Source organism: Mesoplodon mirus, assembly GCF_964341445.2.
Source record: "Mesoplodon mirus genome assembly, chromosome: 4".
Classification (NCBI taxonomy): Eukaryota; Metazoa; Chordata; class Mammalia; order Artiodactyla; family Ziphiidae; genus Mesoplodon; species Mesoplodon mirus.
The window spans coordinates 166410586-166433884 of NC_138979.1; the positions used below are offsets into that span (position 1 = coordinate 166410586).

The 23299-nt window shown below is 37.1% G+C and overlaps 1 protein-coding gene across 3 annotated transcripts in view; it reads right to left on the reverse strand.

Annotated features, from left to right (window-relative positions):
- The window catches only part of CEP128 (centrosomal protein 128), a 442632-nt gene that overhangs the window by 273869 nt on the left and 145464 nt on the right, over positions 1-23299 (reverse strand). For all 3 annotated transcript variants that reach the window (XM_082619712.1, XM_082619711.1, XM_082619713.1), the window contains 2 exons: positions 14913-15563; positions 11034-11198 (listed from right to left, as the gene is read on the reverse strand). In XM_082619712.1, the coding sequence (XP_082475838.1) occupies positions 11034-11198; positions 14913-15563 (816 nt within the window). The remainder of the gene's footprint in view (positions 1-11033; positions 11199-14912; positions 15564-23299) is intronic.

Consider the following 23299-nt stretch of genomic DNA (forward strand, 5'->3'; position numbering starts at 1 on the left):
ATTGCTTGTTCAAGATTAAATGATAAAATGGACTGAGTCAATTGGTGCTTTAAATGGTGATAAAAGAAACACAATGTAAACGAACCAGGACATTCATCTTATGTCCCCTTTTAGGGTCTACCAACGCAAGCTAGGTCTGCTCAACATGCAGCACAGCACTGACACAGATGCAATAGAGATCTTTCATGTGGCCTCTTCCCCTTGGCTTTACACACCACAAGCAACTGTAGGTACTATTATTTAGCCTAACTCCTACACCCACAGGATGGGTATCACTCACAGTTTCACAAGGAAATGAAATCAAACTAGTAATACAGGATTTTAAAGGCAAGTGCCTAAAAGGACTTCTTTCTTCTCAAGCCCTTATAGTTATCAACCATTCAGCTAAAGAATAAATGCCTTGAAATCAAGTCCAAATCAGGGGTCATAAAGACACAGACTTGGACTTCACTCCTTAAATTCACTTAAAATCAACCTCTTTGATTGTAAATGGCTGGTAAAGAGGTCACTGCCAATGGAGGGGAGGTTGGAAATGGCTTCTCCATGCCTGTGTTCCAGTCTGGAAAGTAAACCAAATGTCCTTCTATACATCTTTATGTCTTGACCCTCCCTCCACCACAGCTGTATGTACAACTGGGATCCCCCGGCACTGCACAATCACTCCATCTTTGCACTCTAAACTTGTTTCTTCACACCTGGCAGAGTGATTCATACATGGTAAACACTGGTGTTTCTGTCAATTCTCTGTGAAATTAAGGATTACTCTGGACTTAATGACTATCAGGGATTCAATTAAAAGCACTTTATAAATGACAAATGCAAAATTTATAATGTTACCTTCAATTTGACAATTTTATTATTATTTTCATTGTTGTTTTTAAATGAGAGAAATCAGACAGGAACTTACTCATAGTATCTTAGTTAGTGTTTATTTAACGTATCTGGTTTAAGTTTGCTATAGCTTTACTCTACTCACAATATTTAAAATAGACGAAGCACCAAAGAAAGAGCACAGTCTGCCTAAAAATAGCATAAAGTGTAACCATAAAATAAATGCTAGAAGTCAACAGCTCATTTGCTTCTATTTCTTTCTCGTACTTGGAAATAAAATGGAAATCAGAGAATTCTGCCTGCTACTATCTTAGTAAAATATGTGAAACTGTGGTTTTTGCAAAGTAGTGAATACTTTATAGAAGAGACATCTGACAATCATATATATTTTTCCACATCATGAGAAAGAAACAGCAATCCTAAACAGATGGTCAAATTAGAAACAAAACACAAATTTCAACAACACTGATTCATTTTTTCCAGTCACAAATATCTTTTATGTGGAAATATCAGGTTTTAATTAGACTTTTCTAACAAAATCATTGATGACTTCTATTCCAAAATTTGTGTCAGGCTAAAAAACATAAGAGAGGATATGGTAATGTGTTGAATATAATAACCCTAAATTTAAATTCAACAGTAAAATTTCATTGAAAAGACACAAATGTGAGTCATTTTACTGGCAGTAAATAAAGGGAAAAATACAAGGAATTTATGCTCATATCCTGTTTTCCACCACAAGCTATGCAATGTTCGGCAAGTCACTATACTACACCCTCGCCCTCAGTTTCCACCATCTGTAAAAAATGGGCATCATAATTACACTTGCAAATATGAATTATAATTACCATTTTTTAAAGATACATATTTTGTATAAGAAAATTATTTCCTAAGTGTTTTCAGCCAACATAGCCATAGCTTTAAATATGTTGCTAGGTGTCACTTCACAAATGATTTCAATAAAGGATTTCATGAGAAGGAACAAAAGTACATTTCTACAAATCCTAATCGATTCAACACTTAGGTTCCTGTGAACTGCAATTGCCTTAGATGTCTCACAATTTGTCTCCTAATTGTTTCACTGCAGCTATTCACGTCTCCCAAAAGAACTAATAATAGAAAATAAAGTCAAAAGAAAACAAAGAGAAAGACTTCTAAAAAAACTTAAGTATAACTATGGAAAAAAGCAAGTATTCACTGAATTAGCTAAGCATCTCAGAGAGCCTACATAATCTATATACTGATCAGAAATCCTTTTGATTAGAAACTGCTTTAATCCATTAGGCCCTATTTATCACGTTCACTCTATTGCTTAAATAGTAGGAATCTTTGGGATATAAGTCACGGGCTTTTTTTCATTGGAAACATATTTTTGTCCTGTTTTCTTGTTTTTATTTCCCCCAATCTGGTCAACACATACACACTCATAGAGGGAAGGGGAATGGAGGAGACAGAGACAGAGAGGGGGGAGGGAGGGGGAGAGAGGGAGAGAGAGAGGGAGAATGAATGTACATACATATCCATAGGTTATTCATATTTTTTATCTACATGTAAACATATGTGTATGTACATGTGTGCATACATATATATCTCTTCAACCACAACTTACTTATAAATTACCATGGGCTTCCCTGGTGGCACAGTGGTTGAGAGTCCACCTGCCGATGCAAGGGACGTGGGTTCGTGCCCCGGTCCGGGAGGATCGCACATGCCATAGAGTGGCTGGGCCCATGAGCCATGGCCACTGAGCCTGCGCATCCAGAGCCTGTGCTCCACAACTGGAGAGGCCACAACAGTGAGAAGCCCGCGTATCACAAAAAAAAAAAAAAAAAAAAAAAAATTACCTACCATGTGTCAGCCTCTCGGCCTGGTCTTGGAGATAAAAAAAAACAACCAAGACTTGGTTCCTGTCTTCAAATAGCAAACATAATTACAAACCTGCCCACCTGTTTGGTTTGCTTAACAAACATGCCTGCAATATCACTTGCTGATAGAACTGCCAGCTCTTCCCACATTAGTGCCTCTTTGTGGACCATCATCTCAAGTGATTCAACAGAGTCGGGCTGTAAACTTCCAACCAGCATAGTTCACGGTAAGTCTTACTCCCAGTTGCCTGGCCCTCAATACTTGAAACATTATTGGGTAGTTAATCAATGCTTGCTGATTGGTTTATTGCTGGGCTGAACCATTAATTGGCATCTATTTGGTAACAAAACAATAACAAAATAATGGCAGCTGCTAATCGATACCTTATCAGGTATCAGAAATTCAGCCAAGCACTTTATATACATTTTCACATTTAATTCAATAATAGAGCTTATTATTACATCTCCTTTAAGGATGATATAACTGAGGCTTTGAGTTTTGTTTTGTTTTTTGAATTGTATTTTATTTATTTTTTTATACAGCAGGTTTTTACTAGTCATCGATTTTATACACATTAGTGTATACATGTCAATCCCAATCTCCCAATTCATCACACCACCACCACCACCTCCCGCCGCTTTCCTCCCTTGGGTTCCATATGTTTGTTCTCTACATCCGTGTCTCTATTTCTGCCCTGCAAACCAGTTCATGTGTACCATTTTCTAGGGTCTCTAGATTCATCCCACATATCTGCAAATGACTCAATTTCATTCCTTTTTATGGCTGAGTAATATTCCATTGCATATATGTACCACATCATCTTTATCCATTCGTCTGTTGATGGGCATTTAGGTTGCTTCCATGACCTGGCTATTGTAGATAGTGCTGCAGTGAACATTGGGATGCATGTGTCTTTTTGAATTGTGGTTTTCTCTGGGTATATGCCCAGTAGTGGGATTGCTGGATCATATGGTAATTCTATTTTAGGTTTTTAATGAACCTCCATACTGTTCTCTATAGTGGCTGTATCAGTTTACATTCCCACCAACAGTGCAAGAGGGTCCCCTTTTCTCCACAACCTCTCCAGCATTTGTTGTTTGTAGATTTTCTGATGATGCCCATTCTAACTGGAGTGAGGTGATACCTCATTGTAGCTTTGATTTGCATTTCTCTAATAATTAGTGATACTGAGCAGCTTTTCATGTGCTTCTTGACCATCTGTATGTCTTCTTTGGAGAAATATCTATTTAGGTCTTCTGCCCATTTTTGGACTGGGTTGTTTGTTTTTTTAATATTGAGCTGCATGAGCTATTTATGTATTTTGGAGATTAATCCTTTGTCTGTTGATTCATTTGCAAATATTTTCTCCCATTCTGAGGGTTGTCTATTCATCTTGTTTGTAGTTTCCTTTGCTTTGCAAAAGCTTTTAAGTTTCATTAGGTCCCATTTGTTTATTTTTCTTTTTATTTCCATTACTCTGGGAAGTGGATCAAAAAAGATCTTACTGTGATTTATGTCAAAGAGTGTTCTTCCTACGTTTTCCTCTAAGAGTTTTATAGTGTCCGGTCTTACATTTAGGTCTCTAATCCATTTTGAGTTTATTTTTGTGTATGGTATTAGGGAGTGTTCTAATTTCATTCTTTTACATGTAGCTTTCCAGTTTTCCCAGCACCACTTATTGAAGAGACTGTCTTTTCTCCATTGTATATCCTTGTCTCCTTTGTCATAGATTAGTTGACCATAGGTGCATGGGTTTATCTCTGGGCTTTCTATCCTGTTCCACTGAGCTATATTTCTATTTTTGTGACAGTACTATATTGTCTTGATTATTGTAGCTTTGTAGTATAGTCTGAAGTCGGGGAGTCTGATTCCTCCAGCTCCGTTTTTTTACCTCAAGACTTCTTTGTCTATTCGGGGTCTTCTGTTTCTCCATACAGATTTTAAGATTTTTTGCTCTAGTTCTGTAAAAAATGCCATTGGTAATTTGATAGGGATTGCATTGAATCTGTAGATTGCTTTGGGTAGTACAGTCATTTTCACAAAATTGATTCTTCCAATCCAAGAACATGCAATATCTCTCCATCTGTTACTATCATCTTTAATTTCTTTCCACAGTGTCTTATAGTTTTCTGCATATAGGTCTTTTGTCTCCCTAGGTAGGTTTATTCCTAGGTATTTTACTCTTTTTATTGCAATGGTAAATGGGAGTATTTCCTTAATTTCTCTTTCAGATTTTTCATCATTAGTGTATAGGAATGAAAGACATTTCTGTGCATTGATTTTGTATCCTGCAACTTAACCAAATTCATTGATTAGCTCTAGTAGTTTTCTGGTGGCATCTCTAAGATTCTCCATGTATAGTATCATGTCATCTGCAAACAGTGGCAGTTTTCCTTCTTCTTTTCCAATTTATACTCCTTTTATTTCTTTTTCTTCTCTGATTTCCATGGTCAGGACTTCCAAAACTATGTTGAATAACAGTGGCAAGAGTGGACATCCTTGTCTTGTTCCTGATCTTAGAGGAAATGCTTTCAGTTTTTCACCATTGAGCATGATGTTTGCTGTGGGTTTGTCATATATAGCCTTTATTATGTTGAGGTAGTTCCCTCTATGCCCACTTTCTAGAGAGTTTTGATCATAAATGGGTGTTGAATTTTGTCAAAAGCTTTTTCTGCATCTATTGAGATGATCATATGGTTTTTATTCTTCAATTTGTTAATGTGGTGTATCACATTGATTGATTTGCATATACTGAAGAATCCTTGCATCCCTGGGATAAATCCCACTTGATCATGGTGTATGATCCTTTTCATGTGTTGCTGGATTCTGTTTGCTAGTATTTTGTTGAGGATTTTTGCATCTATATTCATCAGTGATATTGGTCTGTACTTTTCTTTTTTTGTAGTATCTTTGTCTGGTTTTGGTATCAGAGTGATGGTGGCCTCATAGAATGAGTTTGGGGGTGTTCCTTCCTCTGAAATTTTTTGGAAGAGTTTGAGAAGGATGGGTGTTAGCTCTTCTCTAAATGTTTGATAGAATTAACCTGTGAATTTCTATTTCTTCCTGGTCCAGTCTGGGAAGGTTGTACCTTTCTAAGAATTTGTCCATTTCTTCCAGGTTGTCCATTTTATTTTCATAGAGTTGCTGGTAGTAGTCTCTTAGGATGCTTTGTATTTCTGCACTGTCTGTTGTAACTTCTTTTTCATTTCTAATTTTATTGATTTGGGTCCTCTCCCTCTTTTTCTTGATGAGTCTTGTTAATGGTTTATCAATTTTCTTTATCTTCTCAAAGAACCAGCCTTTAGTTTAATTGATCTTTGCTATTGTTTTCTTTGTTTCTCATTCATTTATTTCTGCTCTGATCTTTATGATTTCTTTCCTTCTGCTAACTTTGGGTTTTGTTTGTTCTTCTTTCTCTAGTTCCTTTAGGTGTAATATTAGATTGTTTACCTGAGATCTTTATTGTTTCTTGAGGTAGGCTTGTATAGCTATAAAATTCCCTCTTAGAACTGCTTTTGCTGCATCCCATAGGTTTTGGATCATCATGTTTTCATTGCCATTTGTCTGTAGGTATTTTTTGATTTCCTCCTTGATTTCTTCAGTGATCTTTTGGTTATTTAGTAACGTATTGTTTAGCCTCCATGTGTTCGTGCTTTTTACATTGTTTTCCCTGTAATTGATTTCTATTCTCATAGCATTGTGGTCAGAAAAGATGCTTGATATGAGTTCAATTTTCTTAAATTTATTGAGGTTTGATTTGTGACCCAAGATGTGATCTATCCTGGAGGATGTTCCATGCACACTTGTGAAGAAAGTGTAATCTAAGAATTTTGGATGGAATGTCCTATAAATGTCAATTAAATCTATCTAGTCTATTGTGTCATTTAAAGCTTGTGTTTCCTTATTAATTTTCTGTTTGGATGATCTGTCCATTGGTGTAAGTGTGGTGTTAAAGTACCCCATTATTATTGTGTTACTGTCGACTTCCTCTTTTAGATCTGTTAGCAGTTGCCTTATGTATTGAGGTGCTCCTATGTTGGGTGATATATATTTATAATTGTTATATCTTCTTCTTGGGTTGATCCCTTGATCATTATGTAGTGTCCTTCCTTGTCTCTTGTAACATTTTTTTTAATATAAATTTTATTTATTTTTGGCTGCATTGGGTCTTCATTGCTGTGCACGGAGCTTTCTCCAGTTTTGGAGACCTGCGCTTACTCTTTGTTGCGGTGCACTGGCCTCTCATTGCGGTGGCTTCTCTTGCTGCAGAGCACAGGCTCCAGGCACGTGGGCCTCAGCAGTTGCAGCACGTGGGCCCAGTCGCTCCGCAGCATGCGGGATCCTCCTGGACCAGGGCCCAAACCCACGTCCCCTGCACTAGCAGGCAGACTCCCAACCACTGCACCACCAGGGAAGCCCAACATTCTTTATTTTAAAGTCTATTTTATCTGATATGAGTATTGCTGCTCCAGCTTTCTTTTGATTTCCCTTTGCATGGAGTATCTTTCTCCATCCTCTCACGTTCAGCCTGAAAGTGTCCCTAGGTCTGAAGTGGGTCTCTTGTAGACAGCATATATATGGGTCTTGCTTTTGTATCCATTCAGCAAGACTGTGTCTTTTGGTTGGAGCATTTAATCCATTCACGTTTAAGGTAATTATCGATATGTATGTTCCTATTACCATCTTCTTAATTGTTTTGGGCTTGTTTTTGTAGGTCCTTTTCTTCTCTTATGTTTCCCACTTAGAGAAGCTCCTTTAGCATTTATTGTAGAGCTGGTTTGGTGGTGCTTAATTCTCTTAGCTTTTGCTTGTCTGTAAAGCTTTTGATTTCTCCATCGAATCTCAATGAGATCCTTGCTAGGTAGTCTTGCTTGTAGATTCTTCCCTTTCATCACATTAAGTATATCATGCCACTCCCTTCTGCCTTCTAGAGTTTCTGCTGAGAAATCAGCTGTTAACCTTATGGGAGTTCCCTTGTATGTTATTTGTCATTTTTCCCTTGCTGCTTTCAATAATTTTTCTTTGTCTTTAATTTTTGCCAATTTGATAACTATGTGTCTCGGCATGTTTCTCCTTGGGTTTATCCTGTATGGGACTCTCTGCACTTCCTGGACTTGGGTGGCTATTTCCTTTCCCATGTTAGGGAAGTTTTTGACTATAATCTCTTCAAATATTTTCTCAGGTCCTGTCTCTCTCTCTTCTCCTTCTGGCACCCCTATAATGCAAATATTGTTGTTTTTAATGTTGTCCCAAAGGTCTCTTAGGCTGTCTTCATTTCTTTTCATTCCTTTTTCTTTATTCTGGTCCACAGCAGTGAATTCCACTATTCTGTCTTCCAGGTCACTTGTCTGTTCTTCTGCCTCAGTTATTCTGCTAGTGATTCCTTCTATTGTAGTTTTCATTTCAGTTATTGTGTTGTTCATCTCTGTTTGTTTGTTCGTTAATTCTTCTAGATCTTTGTTAAACATTTCTTGCATCTTCTTCACCTTTGCCTCCATTCTTTTTCTGAGGTCCTGGATCATCTTCACTATCATTATTCTGAATTCTTTTTCTGGATGGTTGCCTATCTCCACTTCATTTAGTTGTTTTTCAGAAGTTTTATCTTGTTCCTTCATCTGGTACATAGCTCTGTGCCTTTTCATCTTGTCTATGTTTCTGTGAATGTGGTTTTTGTTCCACAGGCTACAGGACTGTAGTTCTTCTTGCTTCCACTGTCTTCCCTCTCAAGGCTTTGAGTTTTAAGCAACTTGCCTAATGCCACACAGCTAGAAAATGATTTATACTCAATGTTCTGTCCATAGCCACTAATGCTATACTACTTCCTGAAGAGAACGGCCCTATCTGTAGATGACTGGACCCAGTGAAACTCTGATTCATAGCTAACTATACGAAAAAAACAAGCCAACACAAACAGCTAAGTCAATCAAAACTACATAGCAATCATGTACACAAAAAATATTAAAGAAAAGGAAGCATATAAGCTGTGTATATTTATATATGTGTGTGTGTCTATGTATCCTTAAGATTATTTACCATTTTAGACATCACAGACATCTTTTCTCTGCATTAGGACCCATTATCAGGACCTGACTATATAGTTTTAACAACTGAAAGGGATTTTGCTTTTAATGATCCCACTAGAAGCTTTCAATTGCAGATCTGTGTCTTATCTATTGATATATCCCATCCCCAGCATCCAGCACAATGCCTGCCACATACTAGATGCTCAGTACATAGCAAAGGAATACAGTAGTCCCCCATTATCTGCGAGGGATATGTTCTAAGACCCCCAGGGGATGCCTAAAACTGAAGATAGTACCAAACCCTATACATATTATACATACATACCTATGATAGTTTAGTTTAGAAATCGGGCACAGTAAGAGATTACCAACAATAACTAATAATGAAATAGAACAACTGTAACAATATACTGTAATAAAAGTTATGTGAATGTGGTCTCTCTCTCTCAAAATATCTTACTGTACTGTATTCACCCCTCTTGTGATAAGAGACGATACAATGCCTACATAAAATGTGATGAGATGAAATGAATGAGGTAGGCATTGTGACATAGCATTAAACTACTGCTGACCTTCTGATAATACCTCAGAAGGAGGATCACCTGCTTTGGGTGATCCTGGATCATCAAGCCATGATGATTTGGATGGTTGGATGTTAGGAGCAGAGGACTGAGATAGGTGGAGATCACGGGTGTTAGAAAGTGGGACAGCTCAAGATTTCATTATGCTACTCAGAACAATGTGCAGTTTAAAATTTATGAATTATTTCTAGAATTTTCCATTTAATCTCTCTGGACTGCAATTGGTCCAAATTTGGTAATTTCAGTTACCGTGGCAGGTAACTGAAACAATGGAAAGGGAAACCACTAATAAGCGGGGACTACTGTACAATCCTTAAATTTTAAAACTCTGTTCTAAGGTGACTGTTCCATTTATATGAATGTATGACAATGCATACATACCTGGAACATCACAGATAGTGGAGAAGCATTTATTTTAAGCAGAACAAGGTAAACTTTACACTTTCAATATAAAATTTCTCCCACTCTTTCTTAAATGCAAATAATTAAACACGAAACATGTTAATACAATCTTCTGGCTAACTTTTAATTATGGAAAAGTTGGAAAATTTAGTATTATCTTCAAAGCAACTACACCCCGGCAACAGATACACTAATTATGTGTGAACATTAGACTTAGTCAAAACAAAGCATGACAGAAGAACTAAATTACAATTGTCAAGATTGTAGGCCTAAATTTAGGAACTTAAGCACATTTAATCATAAACTTCAAACTAATTTAAATTTTATTTCCTTGATTTTAACATTACTAGAAAGGTAAAAAAATATATACGAAATACAGTGAAACAACAAAATGAGGAAAAGATGAGCAAAGTATGAAGAATCTTTCTTCTAGAGGTTGATGACATCCCACCCAGTGATATTTCCTTCAACAAAGATGTTAGTTATTAACCCTTATCAAGAACAGGAGTCATCTGGCCCAGTCTATCCTGCCTTATCCTATTATCCAGATGTTAATAGTCTTTTTTTCTATTTGACTTTTATCACACTCCAATGCAAATCCTTTTAGGAAGTTGGTAAAGACATAGAACGCAAATTTAAGTATTCGATCTTCTATTCTTAGTTGACTTTTGACCACAAAAGAAGTGACTCTAGAAGTCCCTAGTATTCTACCCAATGCCTGGTATATAGCAGACACCCCCCAAATTTTACACATCTACTGATAGGAAAGCAGTGAGCGTTCTGGGAATATTCCAAGGTTGCCAACCTTCTTAAGCTTCAGTCCCTGTAACTGCAAAAATGAGCATAATAGTATCGATTTCATAACATAACTATGAGCATTAAAAGTGCCTAGTGCACAGTGACCACCTCATCTATTATATATTGTATTTTGAACCTCAGTTTCCTCATAGGTTAACAGAGATCAATAAAATCTAACCCAAAGAGTTGTGAGAATTCAATGAGTACACATATGTAAATCAATTGGCATAAATACTTGCCATAAAGTAGGTCTTCAATAAACCATAATTCCTTTCTTTGCTACCTTGCCTCTAAATGCCTATGTTAAGATCCAGAAGAAATTTAAAATCAAAAGTATTAGAAGGTTACTAGTTCGTTGAAAGAATAAAAATCACAGCATTCTAATAAACTTTTATGATGTTTTCTGGCACCAATACAAATTGCTATGAAAGCCTAACAATTAGCATTTAGTAGTACATAAACTATGTTCTAGAAGAAACACTAGAAGAAATTCAAATAAGTCTTTAAAATTAGAATTCATTCACATTTTTACCTTTTCTTCTAGTTGGTCCTTCAAAAACTGGTATTTTAGCTTCAGTTTTTTGTTCTCATTTTCATTCTGAGTTAATTCCTCTGTCAGCCTGTCATACTGTGATTTCAACTTCTCTAGCTGAGAACGCTGGACTTTAGCCATATTCTTATCTTCTAAGCTTTCTGCCTGAGAGAAAAAGGAGAAAAGAGAAAGTCCACTGGCCACAGCCAAGCTGTACACAAAACAAATTCCACATTATATCAGTGGGCAAACACTTCGAGATTTTGCTACCTCTAAGCATTCACACATAAACATACATGCAAAGAAAACATTCTTTGCATGTGTTCAATCTCTTCTTAGCATTCACTGTGCAACCAATTAAGTGACAGGTACTCTACTATGTGCTGAAGATAACAAGCATGAACCGTAAAAGAGAAAGATACAACAGTCAATTCTGACAACGATGAACAAGAAGTGCTTAATAAAGGTGCAAGCAGAGGTACGTGCAACCCAAAGAAGGGACACTAACTGCTGAGAGGGGAAGGGTTATTAGAGAAAGGTCCCCATAAGGATATACTATGGGATATTACTGCCTGATCAGTCTCCTCATCTATAAAAGGAGCTTAACAATATTCCTATTCAAGCAACACTCTCGTTTTTGTGAAAGGCTTGTGTACTTTCTGTACAATGTAATTATTAATACCACTCTTGTGGGGCTAAAAAGATTATGGATCAGAGTACCCAAAAAACTATAACTAACTTAATATGAAAGAGTTTACCAGTGATTATTTCAGTACCAACAGTGCAATAAAGTACCTCGTTTTCGTTTATTATTTGGAATATAACCAGAATCAGCTTTAAAAAAAATCAATAGGAATAATCTGTGGATGGGATTCAATAAGGATTTGCCAGGCATGTGAAGTTAAAGACTTAAAATAACAACAATGTAAATACTGACTATATGTCAGGCACTGCTCTAAGACCTGTTCGTATAGTTGTCCCTCATTCCATCCTCACCACAACCTGACTAGGGAGACACTGTTATTGTCTCCTGTTTTGAAACTGAAGCAGAACAAAAGTAATCATTTGCCCAAGGGTATGTAGTGAGTAAAGCAGAGCCAGGAGTTGAACGCAGGAATTCTCTCTACTGTCCATGTTTTCAGCTGCTCTGCCTCACTGCCTTTAAAAGGTACATATATCATATGGGTTTAAAAACCAACTTGCAGTGTTAACTAGCTACACCTACCAATTACTGACAGCCTGTAAGCACCCACATAGAATCTGTTTAAAATACATGTTTCAATGCCTAAAATATATTTGTTTCTTTCCTTTGTATAAGTTTATTATATGTATATAATCAGGTACATAGGAACATAATCGCTGGAAGCAATTTCCCAAAAGGAAGAAGTTTTGTGAGTTTCAGACAAGAATCTATACCTTATTCACCCCAAAAATTTCAGCTAAGACTTGATGCCATTTTGAGTTAACAAAAGAACTGATGTTTTTAATGAAGAATCCTGTATTCACTACCCAAAAATAAACTTAAAAAATAAAGTCTCTCATCAGGAAAACTGTTCGATTATTATTTTAAGTTTCAGTAGATTACTTAGCTTTTTTTGTGTCTTATAAAAAGTGTAGGTATAGACAGTTTTCCCCCAAGGCCAGTGGTGTGTGGGCCAGCTCACAGAGACACTCAGGAACCAACTGTGCTCGTCTCTTCCCAACTCTGTCTCCAGTGATGCTGTTTGATGGCTTGAAACCAGCCAAATGGGGGGTTTTATACCACTGAGCTTGACAAATGCTACAAATCAGGGTTCCCCTCTTTGCCCCCAGAGAACCTATTTTTAAAACAGTTACCAGCACACTAATGGCTAAGTTTGACTAAGAACTTACTTCTTGCTGTAGTTTTATTATTACATTTACATTTCATTTTAGGGTTTACAAAGTGATGTAACACTCAAAAAACCCTGTGATACAGAAAGACATTACTGTTTCCATTCTACTGATGAAGTACAAAAAGGTTAAGTAACTTGACCAAGATCATATGGCCAGCAAATGGCAAAAATACAGAACTCCACTCTTGGTCTTCTGATTCCAATAAAGGCTCCTACAAAATTATTTTTGTTGAAATCATAATAAGGTGATAATCCAATATCCTTCAAATATTAATAGCAGCTGGAGTATTTCATTAAAATATTTTACATTTAAATTTAAAAACAGGCATGAGAAGGGTAGATCTAGATGGGGAAAAATATAACTTCTGCAGAGAAAAAAATATGGGTAATGTATCACACTTATTAGACTCAGAAAAAGTAGTAGATTAAGGTGAAGCCGAAAGACAAAGAAATGTAACATTTACAGAGCTATTTATCTAAAGCCCTCCTGTACATAACTCAGTATATTACATCTTGGATGACGACCATTGCTATCAACTCCTGTTAATTAATAAAAATGATTCAGAAGTACAGAATTATATTCATAAAATAGCATGAGGCGGGGCTGTTCCTATGGGTAACTTATTCAGTTTAAGAGAAGAGTACTGGGCTCTCATGATCTCTGGTTCTCCTGTTAAGCTCGTATGCTTCTTTTGTACCACATTATAGAGTAACTACAACACCCCTCCGCATCTCAGTCTTCCGAATTAAAAAAAAAATCTAAAGTTTTCGTAGAATCTACAGAATAGTTCTAAATGGTGTCTTCTTTATATACAGGTAATTTCTTAAAGCTTTATTGTTACCTCACTATATACAAATACAAAGCACTTCCTTTGGATGAGGAAAGAAATTTTACCACATGACAGGGAAAGAGCCAAACCAGACAGATCACAAAGCAAGTCAGCAGCAAATCCTTTGATTTCTAGCTTTTCAAACATTTTAACCCAACATCCATGGAACATGTTCTATATGTCTCAAACATCATGCTAGACACCATAAGAGGATACAAAAATGGCTAAGACCTGCTACCTGCCCCTCTGGAGATGTATGAACACACAACAAACATACCATGATATAAGGCAGCCTAAATGTGCTGTACTAGCAGTTCCGAAAAAGAGCTATGGAAACACAGAGAATAGAAAGATTTATCCCAACCTCAGTTGAGATATATGCCATCTTCAGTGAATCCATAAAAGAAGTGAAAAATTAATTGGGCCTTGGAAGATTAGGCAGCCTTTTTCCTCCTGCAGATTGAGGGAAAAGACAATCCAGTCCTCATGGTGTTTTCATACTAATAAACGGAGATTAAAAAATTAAAAATATGGACTCTATATCATATGATGATGAGTGCTATGGAGAAAAACTAAAGCAGGAAGGAGGGATAGATTTATCACACTCCTGACAATCATGTTATGAAATGATTCCCCTGCATGGTGATAAATGCTAATACCATTAGATCTTACAATATTTCCCCAAATTTAAGATCTCTATTATGCATTTACCCAGGCAACTTTGATTTGGAAAAGAAGGGGTAAATCTCAAAAGCCTTGGGTTTACAAAACCCATAAGCTGGTCCACTTTAGTTACCATACCAATAAGGACCATGATTATAGCTTCTATGGCCTTGACAAGTCTTTGCCTTTTATATTTTAGGAGATCATAAATGTTGAATGAGGGCACGTTTCAGGTCCATGACTAACTGCCGCCTCTGCCTTTCCTGAACTCCCAAAATAGCTAAACGTTCTTTTTAAAGGGATTCAGTGCTCTGAAATAGGTGCTCCCAGGTGGCTGCTATAACTCATTTCAACCTGGCTGAACAGGCATGAATAAGCCTCTTTATTGTTAGTTCTATCTTCCCTTCAGTGCTTGGGAATACAGAATGATCTCTAAAAGTTTACGCTTTATTAACTTCATGAGCCACCAGGAAATTTCCTCCAGTATCATCAGGATAATTCAGTGTGGGTACCTTCAGTGTCCTAATATGATTCTCGGCCTCGCTCTTTTCTTTCTTGAAGTGCTTCATCAGCTCCTGGATATTCTGTTCATGTTTAGTTTTCACACTCTGCAATGAGGATGTGAGATCTTCCAGCTCCCTCTGGTGAACATCTCTTTCCAGCTTTAACTGTGTAATGATTGTAGCTGTTTCTTCATCTTTAGATTTTGCCTGTGTCTTGAGGTCAGAAATGTTCTTGAGTACCTCTTTCCTGGCTCTCTGTTCCTCCGCCAATTTATTGGCGAGATCTGCCCGGATGGCACTCAAGTCCTTGACGGCCTCTTGCATCTCAAGAAGCTGAGCTTGGTCCTTGGCCTGGCTCTCCTTCAGCGCTGCAATTTCTTCCTCCAGGTGCGCTTTCTCAGCTTTCATCTGGCTTTGAATCTTACTCTGTGTTTTCAATTCACTTTCTAGCCTATGGATGGTATCCAGGGAATCCTGGACTTCTAGTTCAAGGTCAGCTTGATGAGACTTAACATCACTTAGTCTCTGCTCCTTACAGTGAAGCTCCTCCTCTTGAAGGGCGCGCCTGGTTAGCACATCATTCAGTTCCTTTCGAAGATTCTCTATTTGTTGTAACGCTGCATAAAGCTGGCTTTTCAATTCATCCTTTTCTTTTAGAATCTATTGGGTTAGGAACAGAAAGCAAAAATCACTGTAAAATTCACCATATACACTGCCAGAAAGCAAAAATAAGGTTTAAGCCACAAGGAGAAGAAATATTCATAAAATAATATTTTGTATTTCTTTCTGGTTTTTTAATGAAAAATACTTTTTAGGCTAGAAAAAGGAAGAAAAATACAATTGCTCTGAAGTAGTACCACACTGAGATATATGTTTCAGATTTTCATCACCAAAACATATCAATCCATGATCATAAATAATTATTTAAATGTAAGATAAAATTGATCAAAAGAATGGGGGAAAAAAAGGCTCCAATTATAATTTACCAGAGGTTGAAATAATACAGTGTTACTTAAAGTAACATGATTTGCATTTCAATAGCACACTTTTTAAAAGGAGACACCTCAAAACACATACAGAACAGATTTGGAAGATAATATAGGGAAGCAAACAAATATAGTCTATGAAAGGTTTTGGTACAATCAGTCATTATTAATCAAATAATGTCCACAGTGACAAGAAACACACCAGTATGTTAACAGGGAGTCTTCAAGTCCCATGAAGGTAGAAATGAGTTTAAGATTAGGAGAGGTTGGGAAAGGACTCACAAGAAAAGTCAAAGGACCAGAAGGCCATCGCCCTCCGCCAGCCTTTTTAGGGGGTTAGGGCTAACATTGAGGGACAGCAGCCAAGAACTAACCTGCGAATCCTCACCATCCATCAATGCAAACAAAAAAGCCAGCAGCTAAGGAGGCTGAAACTGCCACCCCCACCCCAACACTGGCACCAAGACCATTTCTGTACCTGGTTACTGATGCCTACCATGGCTTGAACCCGGAAAAAAAAAATTAAGATTCATTTTAGAATTAGAAATAATGAGTTAAGATGCAAACAGTTTCAAGGCATTTTTATACTTGACATTTTACACTGCAGTGTGAAACAATTCATGATAAAATGTAATGAGTCAATCACTCCAAAAAAAGTAGTTTCCTCAAATCCCTCTCATTTTAACAGGGAGAATCAGCATGAAGCTAACATGAGAAATAATAAAAGGAGGGGATTAAGCAGTTGAGCTCTGACCAGGAGAACTGAATTTGATTCTCAGTCCAGTCATAAGCAGTTCTATGGCCTTAAAGAAATTATTTATCTTTATAAAGATAGTTATAAAAGCTACATCACAGGGTTGTGATGAAGACTAGTGGGAAGGGAGAAACAAAAAGTGGGGGTGGGATTTAAGTTCAAGGAGAAACCAGGATCTCAGGGAGGTACTTATGCAAGATAGTGATCAAAGCTGTGAAGAGAGGGGATAACTGATAAAGCAATGTCCCTGGATTGAAAAGAGTCTGGAACACAGATGACAGAGTTCACTCTAGAAGAAAGATTTTAACGCAGGAAAAATGGCTAGAAATATAGATAAGCCTAAGGGTGGATGTATTATTTTTCTATTGCAGTGTAACAAATTCCAACAAATTTCGTGGCTTAAAACAACACCCATTTATTATCTCATTGTTTTCCAGAGGTCGTAAATCCTGGCAAGGTATTCTGCCCCCGGTCTCCTAATGCTAAAAGCAAGGTGTCAGCTAACCTGGGCTTTTAGCTGGAGGCTTTGGGGGGAGAATCCACTTGCAAGTTCATTCATGGTGTTGGAAAAATTTAGTTCTGTGGACCTAGGATGTGTTTCCTTGCTAGCTTTGGGCCAGGGGTTTTTCTGAGCTTCTGAAGGCCACCCACACTCCTTGGCGCATGGACTCCTCTGTCTCTGCAGCCAGTAACACCACACTGAACCCTTCTCATGTTTTGAATCCCTCTGACTTCCCTTTCTCCCAACAGCCAGAATAATTTATCTGCTTTGAAGGACTCCTGTGATTAGATGAGGTCCATCCAGATAATCTCCTTATCTTAAAATCAACTTGCCAAGTAACATATCATAATCATGGGAGTGATATTTCATCTTATTCACAGGTTCCAGGAGTTAGGTTGACACATCTTTGGGAGGTCACTCTACATACCACACAAGAGAAGACAAAAACTGACAGAATCCAGTCTTGGTTGTAAGGGTGATGTGGGAGGGACCTTAGAATGAGGGGAGGGTTCATAAATATAGTGACTAATGTTTGGAACAGATAACATAGGCCCCTGGCCCTGAGTTAAGAGACTCCCATGTAGCCCTGAAGATAAAAATCATATTTCCAAGATGGCCCTAGCACGTAAAATGTCTTTGATTTCAAAATACCATAAGTTGGTTTAAACAGCAAGGATATTTCTTTTTCTCACATGATGGGAAGACCAGAGATGGGGTGTCTCAAGAAGAGTCCTTCAAAACTCAGGCTCTGCTACTCTACAACTCTCCATGTTTCACCCTCAGCTTCAGTGTTCCAAATATTACATCGATTCATGACAAAAGTGACAGCCTTTGGGTGGACAGTCTCAGACTATGTTGGTCAAGTTTAGAATTTCTTTGGCAATATAGATACTAAAAGCTAAGTAAGTTCTGTCTATTTTCTTTTGGTTAATGCCTGGCTAGTAGCCATAGCCCAACATTTTGTCTAGACATTGACTCCGAGTCTGAAAATGTCAGTGTCTTAACCACCACCTCAATATCCTGGACATTCCCAGGGGCCCTCAGTTGAATAGCCTTTATCTTGAGGGAATTCAAAACAATGGATTTGGGTCTCCTTTGTCTGGCCAGAAGCACTTAAATAGGAGAACTTGAAAGGGGCCTGAAAAACCAGGCTTGCTTTTTACCCCATTTAAATTTCTGCTAAGTTTCCTACCTCTCTCTCTTGCTTGGACTAACTTCTGCATGGATAAACAATTTGGCTTTTCTAACTCTAAAATACTCCAAATTATCAGATTCAGTAAATGTGGATTATAGATTGCAGATTTTCAGTCTCCCAATGCCCCCAAATCTTGCTCTCTGCTTTTAGACAGAGCAGTTTCAACCTATACTTGTCTTTCCCTTCCAGGACTTTTCTGAAGGCTGCAATAAGTACACAACAGACTCCAACATCCTAAAGTTTTTCTACTGGTCACTTAATACCATTCCCTGAAGCAGAGCAACAAGGTCCCAAGGTATGACTTCTGATGGTTCAATCAACAGCATGGCAAGTTTTTCCGATTATTCCTTTAGAAAAGTACGATCCTCCCTGTCCTCACCCCACTTCTCCACTTAATCAATCCTACATTTTAGGTTCTTTAACTTATAGCTCCTTACTCCTAGAACTGATGTTTCACATAAGCTTGAATTTCTTCTGCTGAGAGTAAGAGAAAACTCCAGTTCAAGCTGGCTTAAACTACAAGGTAATTTATTATCATTCCAGGCAGAACTGCTCCACAGTATGTCAAAGCTCTAGATCCACCTCTCTGCACTGCTCTCAGCAGTACCCTCCCTTGGAGTGAGGCTTCATTCTCAGGACCATAGCAAGATAGCTTCAGCCATTTCTGGCATCACAGCCAAATATAACAACGTTCAGAGAAGAGGAACATCTCCCTCCTAGTGTTATCTTTTTTAGGAATGAGTAAATGTTTACCAGAAGCTCCCCAACAGACTTCATAGTTCATTCTTCAGAAGAATAGTTCTTGATCAGAAGAGGGCTATATGTCTAGTAACTGGCCTACATTAATTTTTTAATGGAATGGAATGAATTGCAGTGCGGTCAGGGAGGTAACCAAGACCACTATAGGAGCCAATTGATATCCTACGTACGTTTTGCTAGTACCACTCAAGAGCAGGAACAGAAAAAGTAGAGAGTTGGGTTGATTCCAGATTGAAGATCAGTAAAATGTGTGAGGTGGAAGCAAGAAATTGAAGATGCTGGTGAACATGTCATCAGAGTAGCTTTTCATGAAGTCCAGTCTAACAGGAAAAAACCAATTCCAGGAAACAGCTGGTCAACCAAAGGAATGTGGAAAGATCAAAATCAGATGGTAATAGTTAAAAGAGGAAAAGGGAATAAAAGAAATGTGGACAGAGACTGAAATTTTAGAAAAGATCTGAACACAGAGAAATTACAGATGATGACAAATCTTAGCCATTGAAATTAGCTGCTGAGTGATTTGAAGATCACTATAAAATAGGAAATTAGTGAAGTATAAGGATACAGAGTTCAATGGGTTGCTGACTTGAACTTGGAAATCACCAAAGATACTGGCAAGAATTACATGTAATGAAACAGGCTGAGGGAAAGCCAGGTGTGAAAATCCTTGGGAAATGTGGAGGCGAAATGGAGAAATAAGTAGCAGTCAGGAACAATGGGAAGGGAATGTTCTAACCAAACACTGCTTCCATAGAAGAAGAGCTGTAAGGGATGATTGATTATAAGAGGAGGATTGAAAATGGCTGGTGTGAAGCCAAAAGAATGATACGGCCTAAAACCATGGTGATTATAGGAACAGGAACCAATTCCTCAAAGGCCTGATGCCCAGTATATATAGTTTTTTGAATTAACTAAAAGGTAGACAAGAAACATTTTTAAAGAAAAAAAAGGTTATTTTTCTGCATGTGAGGGAACATGCAGAAAGACTACTGGATTATACTAACATATCAGTGCCCTAGCCTTTCTTAAATTGCATATAACAATTACACATTAAAAAAGTATGCACTTTAGCACTGATCCTTCTTACTTTTCAACCATTAAGAAATTCAAATTTTAAAACACAGTATATATTACATATAGCTCTTTTATTTCCCTCAGCATGAAGGCAATACACAGAAGGAAAAGATGGCAATTTAAGATTCTTGAAGCCAAATCAAGCAAAAAGTTCAATACATGGGCAAGCCAATTATTCTGCCAATTCAACAAGAAAAACAAGACAAAACCAAACCAAACCTAGGGATCATTCCCATTATCCATGTTATAAAAAAGAACATGAATTTGGAAACATTCAGAAAAGTATACATTATGATCAAAACCCAAGTTCAGATTTTTTCCTTTATCATTTTCAAAGCACATATAAAAACCAATGACTTCAAAAAGCACTTTAAAAACGGCAAAAGTATCACAATTTATGATTAGATTATTTATATCAATAGAATTTTAGACCTTCCAATATGCGTTCATCTACATATCTCTAAAGAATATCATGATTCCCTGATATAAACATCCATGTCATTGTCCTTTTTTTCCCCCAACATTTTTATTGGAGTATAATTTGCTCTACAACGGTGCCTTAGCTTCTGCTGTATAACAAAGTGAATCAGCCATACATATACACGTATCCCCGTATCTCCTCCCTCTTGCGTCTCCCTCCCACTCTCCCTATCCCACCCCTCTAGGTGGTCACAAAACACCGAGCTAATCTCCCCGTGCTATGCAGCTGCTTCCCACGAGTCATCCATTCTACATTTGGTAGTGTATATATGTCCATGCCACTCTCTCACCTTGTCCCAGCCCACCCCTCCCCCTCTCCGTGTCCTCGAGTCCACTCTCCACATCTGTGTCTTTATTCCTGTTCTTTATTCCTGTCCTTTATTCCTGTTCTGCCCTTAAGTTCTTCAGAACCCCCCCCCCTTTTTTTTTAGATTCCATATATATGCGTTAGCATACGGTATTTGGTTTTCTCTTAAGGAAAGTATACAACCTTACCTATCTGGGTTTTTTCTGCAATGATATGCTATTTGTTTGATATTCCATATTCTTCAGTAATGAAGAAGTTTTGTGATATGATATATATCTTATAATCTTACTAAGATTCCAAAATGTAAAAAGCAGGAAAAAATAAATAAGAGCAATTTTTAAGAGAATAAAAGCCTTTGGCCTTCTAATGAATTTTTAAGTGGCACATCTTAAAGCAGAAAATAAATTAAGCTGGAAAAAGAAAAATGGAAGTAGGCACAGAACTACTTTGAAAATCCAAAAATTGCATCTTCTGAGCATATAAAATGGCTCAACAAGGCTACTTATTAAACAATTAACTCATTCTTTAAACTATAATGTGTTTTATTTGTAAACCAGTATCATTTTTATTTTAACATACACTTCCAAATATACCCTGGAGTCATTTTTGGAAAATAATTAGTCCTACAAACCAAAAAAGGAGTAGGCTGTATTACTACTGCCCTAGGGTGGCTCTGTGATTTTATTAAAAATTAAATACTCTTTAGAGGCATTATTCAGTAAGATATTAAAAATATACTTTTTCCAAAGTTATTTACAATGTATTTCCACATCACAGACTTATTGGACACTTGAATTTGCAGTGAAATATGTTACCCTTTCTTCCTTGATTAACCGTTGCTCTAACTGCGACATGCTGCATTAATTTTTAAGGCTTTTAAAGTGGAAATTACAATGCCTGCTGTGATAATTGTAATACTACCCTAACTGTGGCAATCACTTTAAAACTACTTCTTTGCTTATCATTAGCAATGCTAAGTGATAAAAATAATTATATCAAGAGTATTCTGGGAAATGACTGTTTAACAATTTTTAATATTCTGAAAAGCTCAATCTAGATAACTCTCAGTACCATGGATTAGGATACTGTCTGATGGCGTGGACCCTTCTAAATTTCCTCTAATTAAGTAAAATCCCCAGATGGTTCTCAATCAATCAATAAATCCCCCCAACCACTCTTCTCTCTAGCTACCTCCCTTATAGCCAGGCTCATTGAACCAGCTGCCAAACCAGGCTGACAACAGAATAATCAAGGTAGAGCAATTTCCTGGGATCAAATCAATTCAGACTCAAGCCTGAAAGGCTTAGAGCTGCTTTACCTTGGGGCAACTAGTCATCCAGTAAGTGTCAGATGGGTTAAAGTGAAAAGCACTCCATAATGAGCGCAAAGTGATCACTTCCTCCATCTTTTATATGTCCAAGAAATTCATATGTAAAAACGAAAGCATTTTTTCCATGACAGCTCATCTGTCATGAAATAAGCATCTGTCACTCTTAAGTGCTGACAATTGATTTTATAAATATAATTGCCCTACATTTTGCTTTCTTTTGAAAGAAAGTTGACTTATCCAAATGACTATTCTTCTGGAACATTCAGAGTTCTTGACAAGTGACAAATGACAAAGCAGAAGTGATAAACCAAGACTAAACATGGATAAAAATCAATCATGACTTTCCTGCTTATTACTTTAGAAACATCTGGGTTTAATTCAATGCAAAGATACAGTTGAGAATCAACATAGGAGCATAAAATCCATTTAAAGTAACTGATTATACAAGAGAAAAGATGATGTGAAATGCATACACAGATCAATGAAATGCTTTTTGTTGCTATCAAAGAGGCACAAAAGTCTTAAAGAGGTTTGAGATCTGATAATACGGCTGAGTGAGATTATCAATGTCACTCACTTAACTTATAGAAGCTGCCAGAAAATGCTCCAGTAGTAATGGCTGCATTTGAAACGCTTCTTTCTAAGCAATACTTAAGTTGAAATATACAAATAGATGAGATTTTAAAATACATGCATTGAGGGAAAAGGCATGTGATATTAAGGAAGATTTTGTGATTCTCTTCCATTTGGATATTAAAGAATAATTTCAAATTAGGGAACTAAAAGCTATACTAGAGGAGGAGAATGGATCTACTTTAAGTGTAAACTCTGAAAAGCCACAGAATGTTAAAAGATTACAAAGGCTTTAAAAAGGTTTTAAAAACTAAGTTACCTTTTACCTTGAAATAGTCTAGACATAAAGACTCTTCTATCAAGAACATCTTGATAGGTTATATGCACAGCATAGCATTCAAGTGTTTGTTCAAAGGACATATGAATGAATGTTTGG